This window comes from Pantherophis guttatus, chromosome 1, assembly GCF_059756535.1.
Source record: "Pantherophis guttatus breed Tessera chromosome 1, ASM5975653v1, whole genome shotgun sequence".
NCBI classification, from domain to species: domain Eukaryota; kingdom Metazoa; phylum Chordata; class Lepidosauria; order Squamata; family Colubridae; genus Pantherophis; species Pantherophis guttatus.
In genome coordinates this window covers 328,051,893-328,066,480 of record NC_142063.1, presented here as the reverse complement: position 1 = coordinate 328,066,480, position 14,588 = coordinate 328,051,893, and the positions used below count along the sequence as shown (strand labels likewise).

General features: G+C 41.8%; 2 protein-coding genes across 4 annotated transcripts in view; one reads left to right on the top strand and one right to left on the bottom strand.

The window, feature by feature from the left end:
• Nucleotides 1-5,898, top strand: part of RFFL (ring finger and FYVE like domain containing E3 ubiquitin protein ligase) — a 47,279-nt gene extending 41,381 nt beyond the window's left edge. For both annotated transcript variants that reach the window (XM_034420951.3, XM_034420952.3), the window contains 2 exons: nucleotides 575-598; nucleotides 2,332-5,898. In XM_034420951.3, coding sequence (XP_034276842.1) covers nucleotides 575-598; nucleotides 2,332-2,522 — 215 coding nt within the window. In that variant the 3' untranslated portion in view covers nucleotides 2,523-5,898. The remainder of the gene's footprint in view (nucleotides 1-574; nucleotides 599-2,331) is intronic.
• A 2,831-nt stretch (nucleotides 5,899-8,729) lies between these two features.
• LIG3 (DNA ligase 3) overlaps nucleotides 8,730-14,588 on the bottom strand; it is a 31,822-nt gene continuing 25,963 nt past the window's right edge. The window contains exons 18-20 of one of the 2 annotated variants that reach the window (XM_034420953.3): nucleotides 14,338-14,512; nucleotides 13,061-13,155; nucleotides 8,730-9,358 (exon numbers count right to left, since the gene is read on the bottom strand). In XM_034420953.3, the coding sequence (XP_034276844.1) occupies nucleotides 9,122-9,358; nucleotides 13,061-13,155; nucleotides 14,338-14,512 (507 nt within the window). In that variant the 3' untranslated portion in view covers nucleotides 8,730-9,121. The remainder of the gene's footprint in view (nucleotides 9,359-13,060; nucleotides 13,156-14,337; nucleotides 14,513-14,588) is intronic. The other variant, XM_034420954.3, reaches the window with a different exon arrangement.

The window sequence follows — 14,588 nt, the reverse complement described above, 5'->3', positions numbered from 1 at the left end:
AAGCAGTTCCTTTGGTTGGTTTATGTTCATTGACATGGAGAGAACATTGGCACCGTAACACCTCAATAGCTGTGTTTATACAACACGCTTAACCAGGTCAAGCAATCTGGCGGATACTTTTGTACGTATGCTAGACTGATTTAAATCTGATAAGCTTGGTTAATATTAACCTTCAGTAGATTTTCATGCCGTAAAACCTCTGCTTTTGTAATTTAACTTAATAATTTAAATATAGTGGAAAGTCAGAAGAAGAATTCATTGTTCAGGTTCAGGCTGTGGCCTGAATGCAACCAGGGCTTCTTTGGGCTCTTGCAATATTTCACTCCGTTGCCTCTTAACCAAACAAAATGGTAAAGGTTTGTTTCTCCTTCGACGGTCACAAATACAATAATAACCGGGGTTCTCCTTCTCCCAAGTAACATTTTCCACTTTTTATCCGATCCCTTAAAAAGTGGGAAGTGGAAAGGTAGAAAGTAGGGTGATGGTTGGAGTGTAAAACGGCAGCCCATTAATTTTCCTTGCATCCTGTGGCAAATATCTCAAACTCATGCTTTTTTTTTCTTTTCTCATTCAGTTTCAGATGCTGATGATCAAACTGGTAAGCATGTTCTTTTTCATCTTCTCAACATTGTAGGCTGAAACTATTTAAACAGGAACACTTATTGTCTTCCAGGAAAGTTGGTAGTCTTAAATCAATGTAATTTGGTTTTTTTATTTGAGCCAATAAATGTATGTATGCTTTAGTGTTTATGCTGCTAACACACACACACACACACACACACACACACACACTCATGTGTAAATGCATTTTATATACATTAATATTGTATATTAGGAGAATGGAAAACTATAGACAAAGTATTTCATGAAATCTCCAGAAATTACTTTAGATGGGCCACCTTTTCTCTGCCTATGGAGCAGTTCAAAATTATAGGACAAATGCACATGAATTAGTATAATAGCATTTTAGACAGAAGAAAAAAAATGCATGGTGCTCTTAGCATTACTGAATTAATTCATTTTCTAAGTTCACACGGTGCATTGAATCATAGATTAACAGGCTGGTTTTCCATAACATAGCTAGGTCTCCAAAAAAATCAAACTGTATGAACTGTAGATCAATGGAATGGGTTGCCATAGGAAGTAATGAGTTCTAGAGGTCATTAAACAGAGGCTGAAAGATCATCTGTCAGGAATGCAGAGATGGATCTTATACTAGGCCGAGGATTGAAGTAAACTTCCATAGTACATGAATTTATGAACTTTATCAAAATCAACTCTAATGGAGCTTAGTATGCTGCATGAATTCATCTACAGTAGGCATGGTTAAGCATGCCTTATATAAGCCCATGTGCTTCTCAGTTTCCTGGATATATGGCCTTGTTCAAGAACCATGCCATATAGTCTTGAAACTTGCAGAATGTGGAGATAGCAATAGCAAATAGACTTATATACCGCTTCACAATGCTTTACAGTCCTCTCTAAGCGGTTTACAGGGTCAGCCTATTGCCCCCAACAATCTGGATCCTCATTTTACCGACCTTGGAAGGATGGAAAGCTGAGTCAACCTTGAGCCTGGTGAGATTCGAACTGCCAAATTGCAGGCAGCTGGCAGTCAGCAGAAGTAGCATGCAGTACTGCATTTTAATCACTGTGCCGCCATGGAGATAGTCACAAAAGAGAAATACATGGAAAAGGAGAGGCATTGTGTATCTGTGTGTCATGCTTATTCCTACCCACCTTTGTTCTGAAGGGGAAAATACATGCTGAGGAGCTGGGGTGCACCTAGGAGAAAATATCTGGAAAATAAAGAAAGCAGGCAGAAATGTCTGAGTTGGTAGCATGCAATCTTTCCTAAAGCAGTAGGTAGAGACAGAGGATCGGCATCACAAGCAGGGTACACTTTATTACCTTGTTTTTGATGTTCTAAGCCAGGGGTGTTAAATTCAGTTTCATTGAGGGCTACATCGGGGCTGTGGTTGCCCTTGGGTGGGGGGGGCAGGTGGGCATGGCCAGCTGGGTGGGCATGGTCAGTTTGACGCCACTCTGCAAACTGCTGGCCCAATGTTTCCTCTTTGCACTGGGTAGACTGGGCCAGAGCGACATGGGTAGACAGGGCCAAAGAGATGCGGGACGGCCCCTTACATTTTCCAGGACGGTCCTGCGAACCAGATCTGACCACATCTTGGGCCAGATCCAACCCGCAGGCCTTGAGTTTGACACCCCTGTTCTAAGTGAATCACACCCAGTCACTCCTTATTTCTTTTGCTTACTGCCAGAAATTTTAGTCTCCCATGCTAAAAAAACCGTCTTCTCTTCTTGTCGTTCTAGCTCCATCTGGTAATGCCACCCTCCCTGGTTCTGAAGAAAATCTCTGCAAAATCTGTATGGACTCCGTCATTGACTGTGTCCTATTGGAGTGTGGCCACATGGTGACTTGCACAAAGTGTGGGAAACGTATGAATGAGTGTCCCATCTGCCGGCAATACGTGATAAGAGCTGTCCATGTTTTCAGGACTTAAGAGCACAGGAAGCAGGACTAACGTTCTTCCATTGTGACAGTGAGCACCAGTCCCAGAGCTACCCAGTCCCCATTCTTAAGAAGCCCACAGAGGATAGGTGAGATGAAGGATGGAGGGCTGCGAAGACTTGAGCTGTGATTGGCTGCCTACCCCGACTAATACTGTGCATTATACCACAGTGCCTGGAGAGCTGGACATCCTCAGTAGATCTAGAAAGCAACATGCCTTTTCTTTCTTTGTCTGCTTTTGACAGGGCATAAAGAAACTCTTGATGTTTCCAAGACATTGAGGCTCTTCCCCTCTGGAGTAAATAAACAAGGTGATCTAAAGAGGAAGAGAGATTTGCTTCTCTCAATTCTCCTTTCTCTTTGACTAAATCCTTGAAGGGGAGAGTACTGTATATATTCCCTTTTTTTTTTGGATATGTATTTTTTTTAAAGAAAAAAACTTAGTTTATTAGCTAGCCTTGCGGGTCAGGCTGAAAGTTGTCTCTTCTATTGCCTTGGATTCTTGTACAGAGTAAACCTGTGTCCTACCTTAGTGGCCATGGTGACATGATGAAGAGGGGCTGTAAGTGAGGAGAGGATTTACAATGATGGAGACGAAATTTTGCCAGATTTGTAGCGAATGAGTATCTCAGGGATACTTTCTATGTTTTTTGTTTGTTCATAATTTTTGTCACGATCAAAATGTGGTGGCCTTTAAGACAATTAAGTTGCATTATAATTGATTTGTTTTGTATTACCATTGGGGAAAACTCGTACATTTGTTCTGGATTTTGCTTATGGAATTAGCATTTGGGACAATAAGGAGGAACCAGTTGTGTTTTTAAAGGCCACTGTCAGATCATAAACTACATTAGGGCCTATCCTTGACAAAGGATCCTCTTTTATTTCACTCTTTCGTTAGCATTTGTTGCCTTTCTGCTATAGTATTTCACACCGAGATGAGCAGATGTCCAGATTGCTTTCTGTAGAAGTTCAACTACTTGATTTTTTTGAAGTATGTATTTTGCCTTTAAATGCCAAGCGTTGGCATTTCATTTGCTTTTGTTGTAAAAAAACAAAAAAAATACTCTGTTCTTTATAATCACTCTTCAGTGAAGTGCGGAAGTGAAGAAATTGGAGACACGGGGTCAGAATGGGTCTTTTCATTAGTAAAGGGAGGCTGCTGAAGATAGAGGGTCTTTTGCTGTGTTCGTCTCAAACCATTTTTTGGGTGACTACGCAAATATGTTTAGCTATCGGACTGCAGTTCATGAATCCCCATGAATCTTGGACTGAATCCTACTTTTACAACTGACGGAGAGGACTGTTTTAGGAAGAACCATGGAAAAAAGGTAATCAGTAATTCTAAAAAAAATGGTTTGGAAGAAATCCAGGAGAACCATTTAGTTGTTTACATACTATCTTCTTCCAAGGGCATTTCAGAAAGACAGTTTTTCTCCCCATGTTGTATAAAAGCCTTAAGAAACGTGACACTTTCATATCAGCTGCTTCCTTCACTGTTGTGTCTTAATTCCAAGTCAGCCCAAGTGCTTTCTTAAATTTTGGCTGTTTCCCAAATGGTTAAATGCCTTGCAGGTTGAAGATGCCTTAGTTTGCCTTAAGCCAACAGTACACAATCTGTATCTTCCAGATGTTTTGTACTGCAGTTCTTTTTAGCCTTAGCAGCAAGGGAATTGTATTTCAGAACATAGGAAGCGCCCTATCCCTGCCTTAAGTCCTGAAATGTGTGTAAATAAGAGTAACAGTCAATTTGTGTATAGGTTGCATCGACGGGTAGGTAAGTTTTATTGTGGAAAGGTTGCTTTACAAATCTTTCCTCCTCTTCTCCTATTGAATTTCACAGGTGTTCAAAAGAAAGGTTTTTTTTTTAAGAAATCAATTTGCACATGCAACATATATTACCTTCTCCTTTATTATGGTTTCCAAAGATTTAGCCTCAAAATTGCACTATTGGGCATGGCAATATCCCAAATGCCTGGCACATTAGCCCTGGTCCTTGTTAACCTCTGTTCCACCTGCTTTTTTGTAACCGCTTTTGATAACAATTTGCGAGATATAATCCTTACATGTATATCTGTAACCTCTGCAACCAATATTGTAGTTTGTGGATAGTAAAAAAAAGCTTTTTTTGGAGGGGGTGGGCCTTTGGTGCGTTTCTAAACAACATGGATTGACTGTGTATAAAGCCAATGTGGGAAACAATTTGTAACCCATTTCTTTGGGATGGTGGGTGACAGAGTGGGAAATTTTTTTTTTCCCATGTAGGAAATCTTAAAACTTCAGTTAATGTTAGAAATCTTATTTGAGTCACTGCTGTTTGGCTCTTAAATTTCCTTTTGCCCCTCTTAGGAAGGACTTTTTAAAAAAACTTTACATTCCAATAGGGGGCCCATTAATGAATAAAGGGGCATATATATACTGAACATCAGATGTTGATCATGCATAAAAGAAAATTTCTGGTACGGGTAGTAGTGGGGGGAGAAGAGGTAAGAACCTAAAGAAGGAAAATACCCAAATTTCTTGTAAAGTTCAATGTGAACAGGGGTGGGGACTTAACAAGCCCTTCCCAAAGTGTTGGGCTATTCCAGGGGTGTCAAACTCGATTACATTGAGGGCCGCATCAGCGTTGTTTTTGAACTTGGGGGGCCAGGGTGGGTGTGGTCAGGTCGATATCACTCCTGTCGGGGGCACCTGTGGTGGCCCGAGCGCTCTGCCAGCGAAAACGGGCTCCCGGGCTCCGTTTTCGGCTTCCAGGGCCTCCTGCAACCCGCATGCGGCCCTCACAAGCTCAGTTTTCATTGGCAGAGGGTTGCAGGAGACCCTGGAAGCCGAAAACTGAGCCCAGGAGCCCGTTTTCGCTGGTGGAATGACCACAGGACAGTCCTTTGCTGTTTCCAAGGTGGCTCCGTGGGCCAGATCTAAGGAGCCCCCGGGCCTTGAGTTTGACATCCTTGGGCTATTCTGATCTTCTCCACTGATGGAAAAAAATAAATAAGAGTTGGGATGGCAATAATGTGTAAAACAAGTAGCTTGTTCCTTTCTTTCTTGGTATCACTTGTATAATGAAGTTCCCACTGCCACCCTATTTTGATTCAAAATTTGGTATTTTCCATGACTGTGATTTGAATTTTGTTGAAGCGAAACCTTCTCCATAGTGATGCTGCTTTGTGACTGATAAAGACTGCTGCTGCTGCACTAAGCTATGGAGAATTTCTGTTGTTCTGCCAGAAAAATTTAATATAGCAATGTATGCTTGTCTGAACAGTGGGAAAGTTAATTTTGACTGTGAGAAACTCTGTTTCAACAGGTCTCACTAGCACAGAGTCCTGCTTTATAATTTTATAATAAAATGGAAACGTGTTATTAAATTATGCTCCTCTTTTCTTTTTAAACAAAGAATATGTTTCAGGTGTAACATGAGTTACTTGATACTTGGCAAAATATTGTTTAGACTAATAATGAAAACTGGAAACCAATCCTTTTTTTTTGATCATGTCTTGATGGCATAACAGTTTGAACAAGAGCCTGTTGTGTCTGCAGTGTACATGAAACTCCAAGGAGCATCCAACAATCCACCTACCTGTTCCTTCCACTATTTGCAAAGAGCAGTTTAAAATTCCCTTTGGCCATTTTTCCTGCAGGTCGGTTATTGTAACACCTCACTCTTGTGGCCCTCAGTTGAAAAACTAAAGCTTATTTATTTATTTATTTATTTGTTCAATTTATATGCCGCCCTTCTCCGGAGACTCAGGGCAGCTTACAATGTGTTAAGCAATAGCCTTCATACTTTTGTATATACCTGCTTAGTAGGGCTTTTGGCCCCCCCTAAGCGGAGTTCTTTTTTATACAAAGTCACCTTATTGCCCCCACAATCTGGGTCCTCATTTTACCTACCTCGAAAGGATGGAAGGCTGAGTCAACCTTGAGCCTGGTGAGATTTGAACTTGCAGTAATTGCAGGCAGCTGGTGTTACTTAACAGCACTTAGTCTGCTGCGCCACCAAGGCTCTTATTTTGAACTTGTTTTGAGTTCCATTCTGACAGAATGCTCAAAACGCTATGGAATGAAATGCTCCATTTTGTCCTAAATTTTGTGGGGTGGGTGGGTGGAATCACCAGTGTTTAGTTTTCAGTTCAGAAAATGTCACAACTCCTGCAAAAAAATTCCATTTTAATTATCAGTATGTAGGACTGGCGAATGTGAATTTCCATGAAACATGGGCTGTTAAAGTAATCTGTTCCACTGCTTAAGGGCTCTCAAGTCAGGAAATTCTTCCTTATTTTGAGTTTGGATTTTCCTCTGAAATCTTCCATTCATTGATTTTTGTGGTACCCATGGGAGTTCCGGAGAACAAACCCACAGCTTTCCCTGAGACAACATTGGAAGATTGGTATCGTGTCTCCCTTTAGTCTTTGCCTCTTTAGGTTGAACATACCCTGTAAACATTCTTCATTCTCCAGACCATTATCTCAGTTGCTTTTCTCTGCACCATTTCACTTTCTCTGCGTCCTTCTTAGATCGTGACAGAACTCAGTGCAATATTTCATGTGTGGTCTCACCAATGCAGCATCGAATAGAGCACTCATTTCCAGTGATCTTGACATTGTACCTCTGAGGATGCAGCCCAAGTTTGCACTAGTGCTTTCAGCAGCAAAACATACATTGCTGTTGGCTCATGTTTAACCTGTAGTCTACCACAGGGGTCTCCAACCTTGGCAACTTTAAAGACTTGTGGACTTCAACTTCAGAATTCCTCAGCCAGCTGCAAAGCCAGCAAAGCTGGCTGAGGAATTCTGAGAATTGAAGTCCACAAGTCTTAAAGTTGCCAAGGTTGGAGACCTCTGGTCTACCAGGACTCTGGGATCCTTCTCACAAGTACTACTGCTGAACCAGGTACCAGCTATTTTGTATATAAGCACATGGTTTTTCCTAAGTCTAGAATCCTACAAAGATAGCCCTCACTTAACCAGTCGTTTAGTGACCATTGGGGCAAACAAATTACCATTCAAACGACCAACTAGTCCTTCAAATTAAGACCAATAGAGTGTCTCTGGAATGATGTGATCAAAATTCAGCCTCTTGGCAGCCCAGCTGCACTTATGATGGCAACATATGCTTTAACTCCTTCCATCCACTTCATCTCTGCCCTTTTGGGCACCCTGCACTCTGCTAACCACCACGAGGTGCCACAAAAAGGCCAGCAGCTGTCTCTGCCAAGCCTGCCACATTAACAGAGGAAGAAAGAAGACAGTGAAGGTCAGCCGGGGATGGTGAGGATAGGTAGCAGCAGAGTGCAGAATGGCCAAACGCAGAGATGGCAGAGTGAGGTGGGGAGTTGAAGGAGAGGTGAACTTGGTAGGGCAGCAGAGACTCATCTGCAGAACAGAGCTCACTGAACCCAGCTGGGGAAGAAGCTGAGGGATGGAGCCTGCAGTTTGCACATGGCAAGAGAAGTGTGAGGTTCTTGCCTAACAAACACAACTGGAACTGCCAGAACTACCATCGCCAAGCGGTGTAGTCACATGCTATTTCACCCAACAGCAGCTTTGCTCAGTGATGGAAATTCTGATTAGGTTCATTAACCAGGGTCGATCTCAGAGGTGTCAAACTTGCGACGTAACGTGTTGTATCACAACTTTTTTTCCTTCGCTAAACCAGGGGTGGGTGTGACCAGCACATGACACATTCGGCCCACGAGTTTGACACCCCTGGTCAGTCTATATATCTTGGCACTGAACTGCACTTCATTGTATAGGGTCCTACGTTCAAGTCTATCAGTATCCTTATGAATTTTGAAGCTGTCTTCTGAGATTTAGAAATCTCTTCCAGCTTTGTGTCACCTCAAATTTGGTAAGCATCCCTTCTGTCATTTTATCCAATTCATTTATGGAAATACTGAGCATTAGACCCAGGACAGAATCCTGAGGTACCCCACTGGATACCATATTCCAGATTGACATAGAGTACTATGTTAAGGATCATGTGGCAGGTATGGTCGTTCAACCCTGAAAATCCGTCTGGTAATGAGACCATCTATCCATTAAACATTCTGTCAAAAATAATCAGCTTTTCACTTCAAACAAAACATAAGAGATAAATGCAGGCTAGTAACGTCTCTAAAAACATCCAGACACAAAGGATAAAATAAATTACCAAGTAGTGAAGGGCTGAGAAATAGAAACGAAATAGAAACACGTGGTTATGTAGTGCCAAATTGATCTTTAAAAAGTTACATACAAAATTTCTGCACAACATATTATGATTTATGGCACATGATATGTGGAGTCCTTGGTGTTCTCTAAGCTTGATTGTTTTCTTGCAGATGTTTCATTACCCAACTAGATAACATCAGTGGTATCACTGAGTGAAAATTAGGGAAGGGAGCTTCCAGATAAGGTTTTATTCCTATTCTTCATTAAAAAAAAAAACCTACACATTAAAAACCAGTGGAAATATTTTAAATTGATTGCTATTCAGTCATTTTTTCATTAGGTACTTGATTCATTCCAGATGGTGCTCATTTAATGGTTAAGGAGTCTCTTAAATTTAATCATTTTTTCCCATTGGAGCCATTTGCTTACATCAGATAATCTAGCATGGAGTCACCAGTCTTCTCTTTCGGATGCATTCCCAAATCCACTCAGGGGAGACGTACTTAGCAGCTGGGTTGTCTTCCATCCTCTCCATCACATGCGTTGCTGAAGTGGCATCATACTCTTGAACCAGGTCTCCATCATAGGCTACAAAATAACGCTTGAGTTTCCTGAAACCCTCCACAGAAGGGGGAAGATAAAGCTTAACCCCAGTGAATACGTCCAGTAGCATCTGCTGTTTTGAGGTAGGAAACACACGAGAAAGATGATGAACAGTCAGTGAGAATTATGTTTTTAAAAGATTCTAATTCAGAAGGAAACAGAGCTGTGGCAATATATGGTAACAGCTTTCATTAAGAGAAACATACTTCAGCATTTAGGGGCTATTAAGAATGCTTAACCAGGTCTGTGGAAGATTCTGGAACAACTACATTTCCTGAAAATGCTAAGCTTGGTTAGAATTAACCTAGGGCTTTATTCTTGCTTTGCATGCTGTGGGAATGCAGACTATAAGGTACACCTTGACTTACGACCACAATTGAGCCCAAAATTTCTGTGGCTAAGCAAGACCAGTTAAGTGAGTTTTGTCCCATTTTATGACTTTATTTCCCACAGTTGTTAAGCAAATCACTGCAGTTGTTAATAACAGTTAAATGACTCTTGACTTTGCTTCGGGGTGGTGGTGGTGGTGTGTGTGTGTGTGTCACAAAAAGTGGTCACATGACTGCAGGGCATTGCAACCATCACAAATAAATGCCAGTAGCCAAGCAACTGAATTTTGATCATATGACTGAGGGAATGCTACAGTGGTCCAGTGAAAAACAGTTATAATTCACTTTTTTTTTCACTGCCACTGTAACTTCAAATGGTCACTAAACGAATGGTTGTAAATTGAGGATTTGGTTAAATGTGCTGCGTGCACCCGAAAATAGATTATTTTAATGAGATGATGAAGTTTATGTGTAAATGCAATTAGTGACAAAATGTAGTTCTGTAGCTACTTAGGATTTTAAAAAGCGGAATAATTCAAGAACCATGCTTTACTTCAAGAGGAAGGAAATTCAAGGAAATGGTAAGCGGGAACCCAATTTGTAATGCATTAGTGACCTGTGACAGCCACTAGGGAAAAAATAAACAGCCCCCAACCCCCATCAGATGGAGAAATCACCTTTCTGGCAATTATACTCAATGTTGCAAATTATACTCAATGCTTGTTAAAATGTGAAATGGTTGCATCCAGTGTCTTTTCTTCCTCTCTTCCACATCCCAGAGAATTTTTCTATACACAGGGGTGAGAGGATGCACTCATACCAGAGTGCAAAGCTACCAAAATTCAAATTAATTGACCAACTGGGTTTTTTGTGCTGTTTTTTTTTAAGTGAAAAGTGTTTAAAATTTGTGAATAAGAGTAGAACAGTCTGGTTTACTGCAGTCATTTAATGGCTAAATCTGAGATGGTGTTTTGAGAGTATGTTACGAGGTCTCAAATAGGGCCTGGTGTCCTCACTGCCTTCCATTGAACAAGAGAGAAGTGCTCTCCGCTAGCTCTCCAATTCAGCTTCTCTGTAAGAAAAACAATAGTTGTGCTGAAGAACTCATAGTTTTGTAATAGGCACAGGATCCTTGAAAAATCCAACCATCTCCTTGCCAAGATAGTATGTAGTTCAATATTGTTTCTAACGAGGAAGGAGAAGTAGCCAAAAAGATGCTTCTGGAAACTTTCAGCTCTGTTCTCAGCATATCCTGAATGGGTGATTGGCAACAGATTATCTTTTAATGGAGAAATGCAATTCTTTTATATTAGTCAAATGTTGGCGATCAAACCGATCCTCTAGGAGATCAACTCTGACTGCTCTTTAGAAGGCCAGATCCTGAAGATGAAACTCAAATACTTTGGCCACCTAATGAGAAGGAAGGACTCACTGGAGAAGAGCCTAATGCTGGGAAAGATTGAGGGCAAAAGAAGAAAGGGACGACAGAGAATGAGGTGGCTGGATGGAGTAACCGAAGCAGTAGACGTGAGCTTAAACGGACTCCAGAGGATGGTAGAGGACAGGAAGGCCTGGAGGAATATTGTCCATGGGGTTGTGATGGGTTGGACACGACTTTGCAACTGACAACAACAAGAAGCCAAATGTTGATCAGACAATACTGTCCGGCTCCCCTCTAGAACAATTCCAATTTCTGCAGTGCAGATTATATTTCTTCAAGAAATAGCTGAAGCTAAAGAGAACTTTCAAAATGCAGACTGGCTACTATACGGAAGTCCTCAATTTACAACCATTTGTTCAGCAACCATTTGAAATTACAAGGACACTGAATGAAGGGACTTGTACCCAAAGTTACATCTGTTGCAGCTCCCCCATGATAAAAATCCAGATGCTTGGCTGTCTGCGCACCCACACTATGACTGCAAGGATGCTGCAACCCTCCTCACCCATCTATCTCTTTCCCCATCTCACCCGCCCACCCATGCATGCAAAGGTGCTGCAATCCTGAAGGCCTGCTCTCCACCTCATCACACCCAGGAGGCCCAAGCTTGCTCCCCACCCACCGGGTCTAGGAGGCCTTGATTGGTTACAATTCCACAGCGTGTGCAAATTGTCCCACTTAGCTTTGCAGTTTTTCTACAGCTGCGGATAGGCGCACCCAGCCTATGCGAGGCAGGGCCACCTTCCCACCAAGGTGGCCCTGCCCCAGTCTTTAAGCAGGCACTATTTTTGCAGTTATAGTTAACCTATAAAGCCCTTCATGGCTTTATAGGGCCTGGTGGCTCAGCAGACTGATAGCATTGTGATTAATACCAGCTGTCTGCAATTACTGTAAGTTCGAATCTCACCAGACTCAAGGTTGATTCAGCCTTCCATCCTTTCTAAGGTAGGTAAATTGAGGACCCAGTATGTGGGGGAAATAAGCTGGCTTTGTATAAATATACAGAAGTATGAAGGCTATTGCTTAACGCATTGTAAGCCGCCCTGAGTCTCTGGAGAAGGGTGGCATATAAATCAAATTAAAAAAAAGAATAAAAATGGCTTAGGCCCAGGTTATTTGTCGACTACCTGCAACCAGCGTCAACTTCCCATCGCCTGGTGCGCTCTCACAGAGAGGGCCTACTCAGGGTGCCGTCGGCTAGACAATGTCGGCTGGCGATTCCCAGGGGTAGAGCCTTCTCTGTGAGCGCCCCCACCCTTTGGAATCAACTTCCCTTGGGGCTCCGGTTGGCCCCTGACCTTCACACCTTCCGCCGTGAATTGAAAACCTGGCTATTTATGTCCCCCGGCCTGGACTGATGGGGTAGTATATTTTAATTTTTTTTAAAAAAAACTTTCTTGATTTTTATGTATATTCGTTGTTTTTAACAGTCGCTTGGTCGACTGTCGTTGTGAGCCGCCCTGCGTCCTTGGAGATAGGACGGCATACAAATTTTATAAAATAAATAATAAATAAATAAATAAATATTTGGAAGGCTGTTTCTTAAAATTGCATAATGGGCACCCTGGGCCTGGTGGGGAGCAGCCACGGAAGGTTTCCACATGCTGGTGAACCCTGAAGTCTCTGTGTGCCAGGCTCCCAGTGCCTACTCCAATCCCCTCAGACACCAACATGCTCCTTACCTCAGACTCTCTATTTACCGACCTGAGAGACTGCTTATGACCACGGCTGGGACTACCAAAATTGTGGTTGTTGAGCAAAATGGTCACATGACAACTCACTTAATGACTGTTTTGCTCAACAACTTGAGATTCTGATCCCAATTGTGGCAGCAAGTTGAAGACTACCTGTAATATGAAATGCTTGAGAACTGGAACAGACTCGAGTAACATTGACTTGGGGCGTGTAATTCAGTTCTCCATCCTTATAAAAAGCTTAGAATGTAAAGTATAGATGACAAGGAGGTTCACAGAATTTTCTAATTTGTTTACATTGAGATTCTTACCTTTCTTTTGTCCTCCTCCATCTCGGGTGCTTTTCTTTTTTCTCCTCGCTTTCCCTCAGTTTTCTTCAGTGGAGATTTATCTACCAGTTTGCTGGCTAATGAGGGGGAAAACATTTCTACATCAATTCTAAGGAGATGGCAAAAAACAATGGATTCATATAAGAAAAACTATCCTGCCTATGCAAATATAGATAGAGGACACCTTCAGACAGGCTCTACAGCCATTCCTGCTGACTGATGTTATACCGTATTTTTGGGAGTATAAGACACACTCCCCCCCCCCAAAAGAGGCTGAAAATTTGGGTGCATCTTACATTCTGAATGTAGCTTTTTCAAAGCTTTTTTTCAGCCCCAACAAGGCGCTAGCGAGTGAAGCAATCTCAGTGCTTTGCCTGCTTTTCTCATTGCTGCTCCCTCTCAGCTGTGCTTTAGAAGCTGTTTTTTATCTCCAAGCAGGGGATAAAAAACCCCAGCAAACTAATGTGCTGAAGCTGACCAGACTAAGAATACTAGCCAGATGAATACCTAGTAGGCAGATTTTTTTTCCTTTCCTCCCCAAAAACTAAGCTGCATCTTATACTCTGGTGCGTCTTATACTCCGAAAAATATGATAATTGAAAATAACAAAGCTTTTCATCCTGATTTTATAGCTTGCTTCATCATAAGATTCAAAGTTGGTAATAGGTAATTGTTTCTGCAATGACTAAAATGATGTATGTACCTTCTCACACCGACCACCAAAAGCAACCTGAGGAAAACCTAATCTTTATATTATACCCGAGAACATTTTGAACATTGGTAGCACAAATCAAAACAGAACTTGATTCAGTTTCTAATGGATCAAAGTTGCCCATGAGAAGTGAATTTTCATTGCTGAAGACAGGGAATGGCCCAAAAACATTTTAAAGCTTCCAAAATATATAACGGTAATTAGCCCCACATATCTACCAAATAAGTACTAAAACAATACTTTTATATTGTTATAAAATATAACTGATTTAATAGATTAGCTAAGCACCTGGCAATGTAAATAGGATCCATTAAAAACATGTTTAAATTGGAAAGAAGGTGTTGCAGTGTTTAAATCACAGTGGAGGAAATCACTGTGCACATGGGGTACACAGCAATTATTCCAAAAATTCTGGTCCTCACAACCATGATCCTCTCTGAAAACTCTCCAGAACAAAATCTTACTAGAAGAAATTAACTGGGGGGGGGGAGAGGAGAGTAAAAATGGATCCCTGGAGACTCTTTAATACCTTTTCTTCACTGCTCACCTTCAGGCTTCTTGGCTTTCGCAGGGGACTTCCTGGAATGCTGTTTTGCAGCCTTCAGAGGAGAAGACAACTTGGGCTGGCCCTCAGTTTCTCCACTGCTGCCCGCTGTGGAGTTGTCCTCTTCTGCTGCCACTACCAAGAAGTCCGATTTTTCTTTAGATAATTGGTACAGCTCCTGCACAAAAGCCAGAAAGTTCCATGAAGAGGGTAGGGGGGGAAACACTTTGTAGCAAGTCCTTCTATAACTTCCC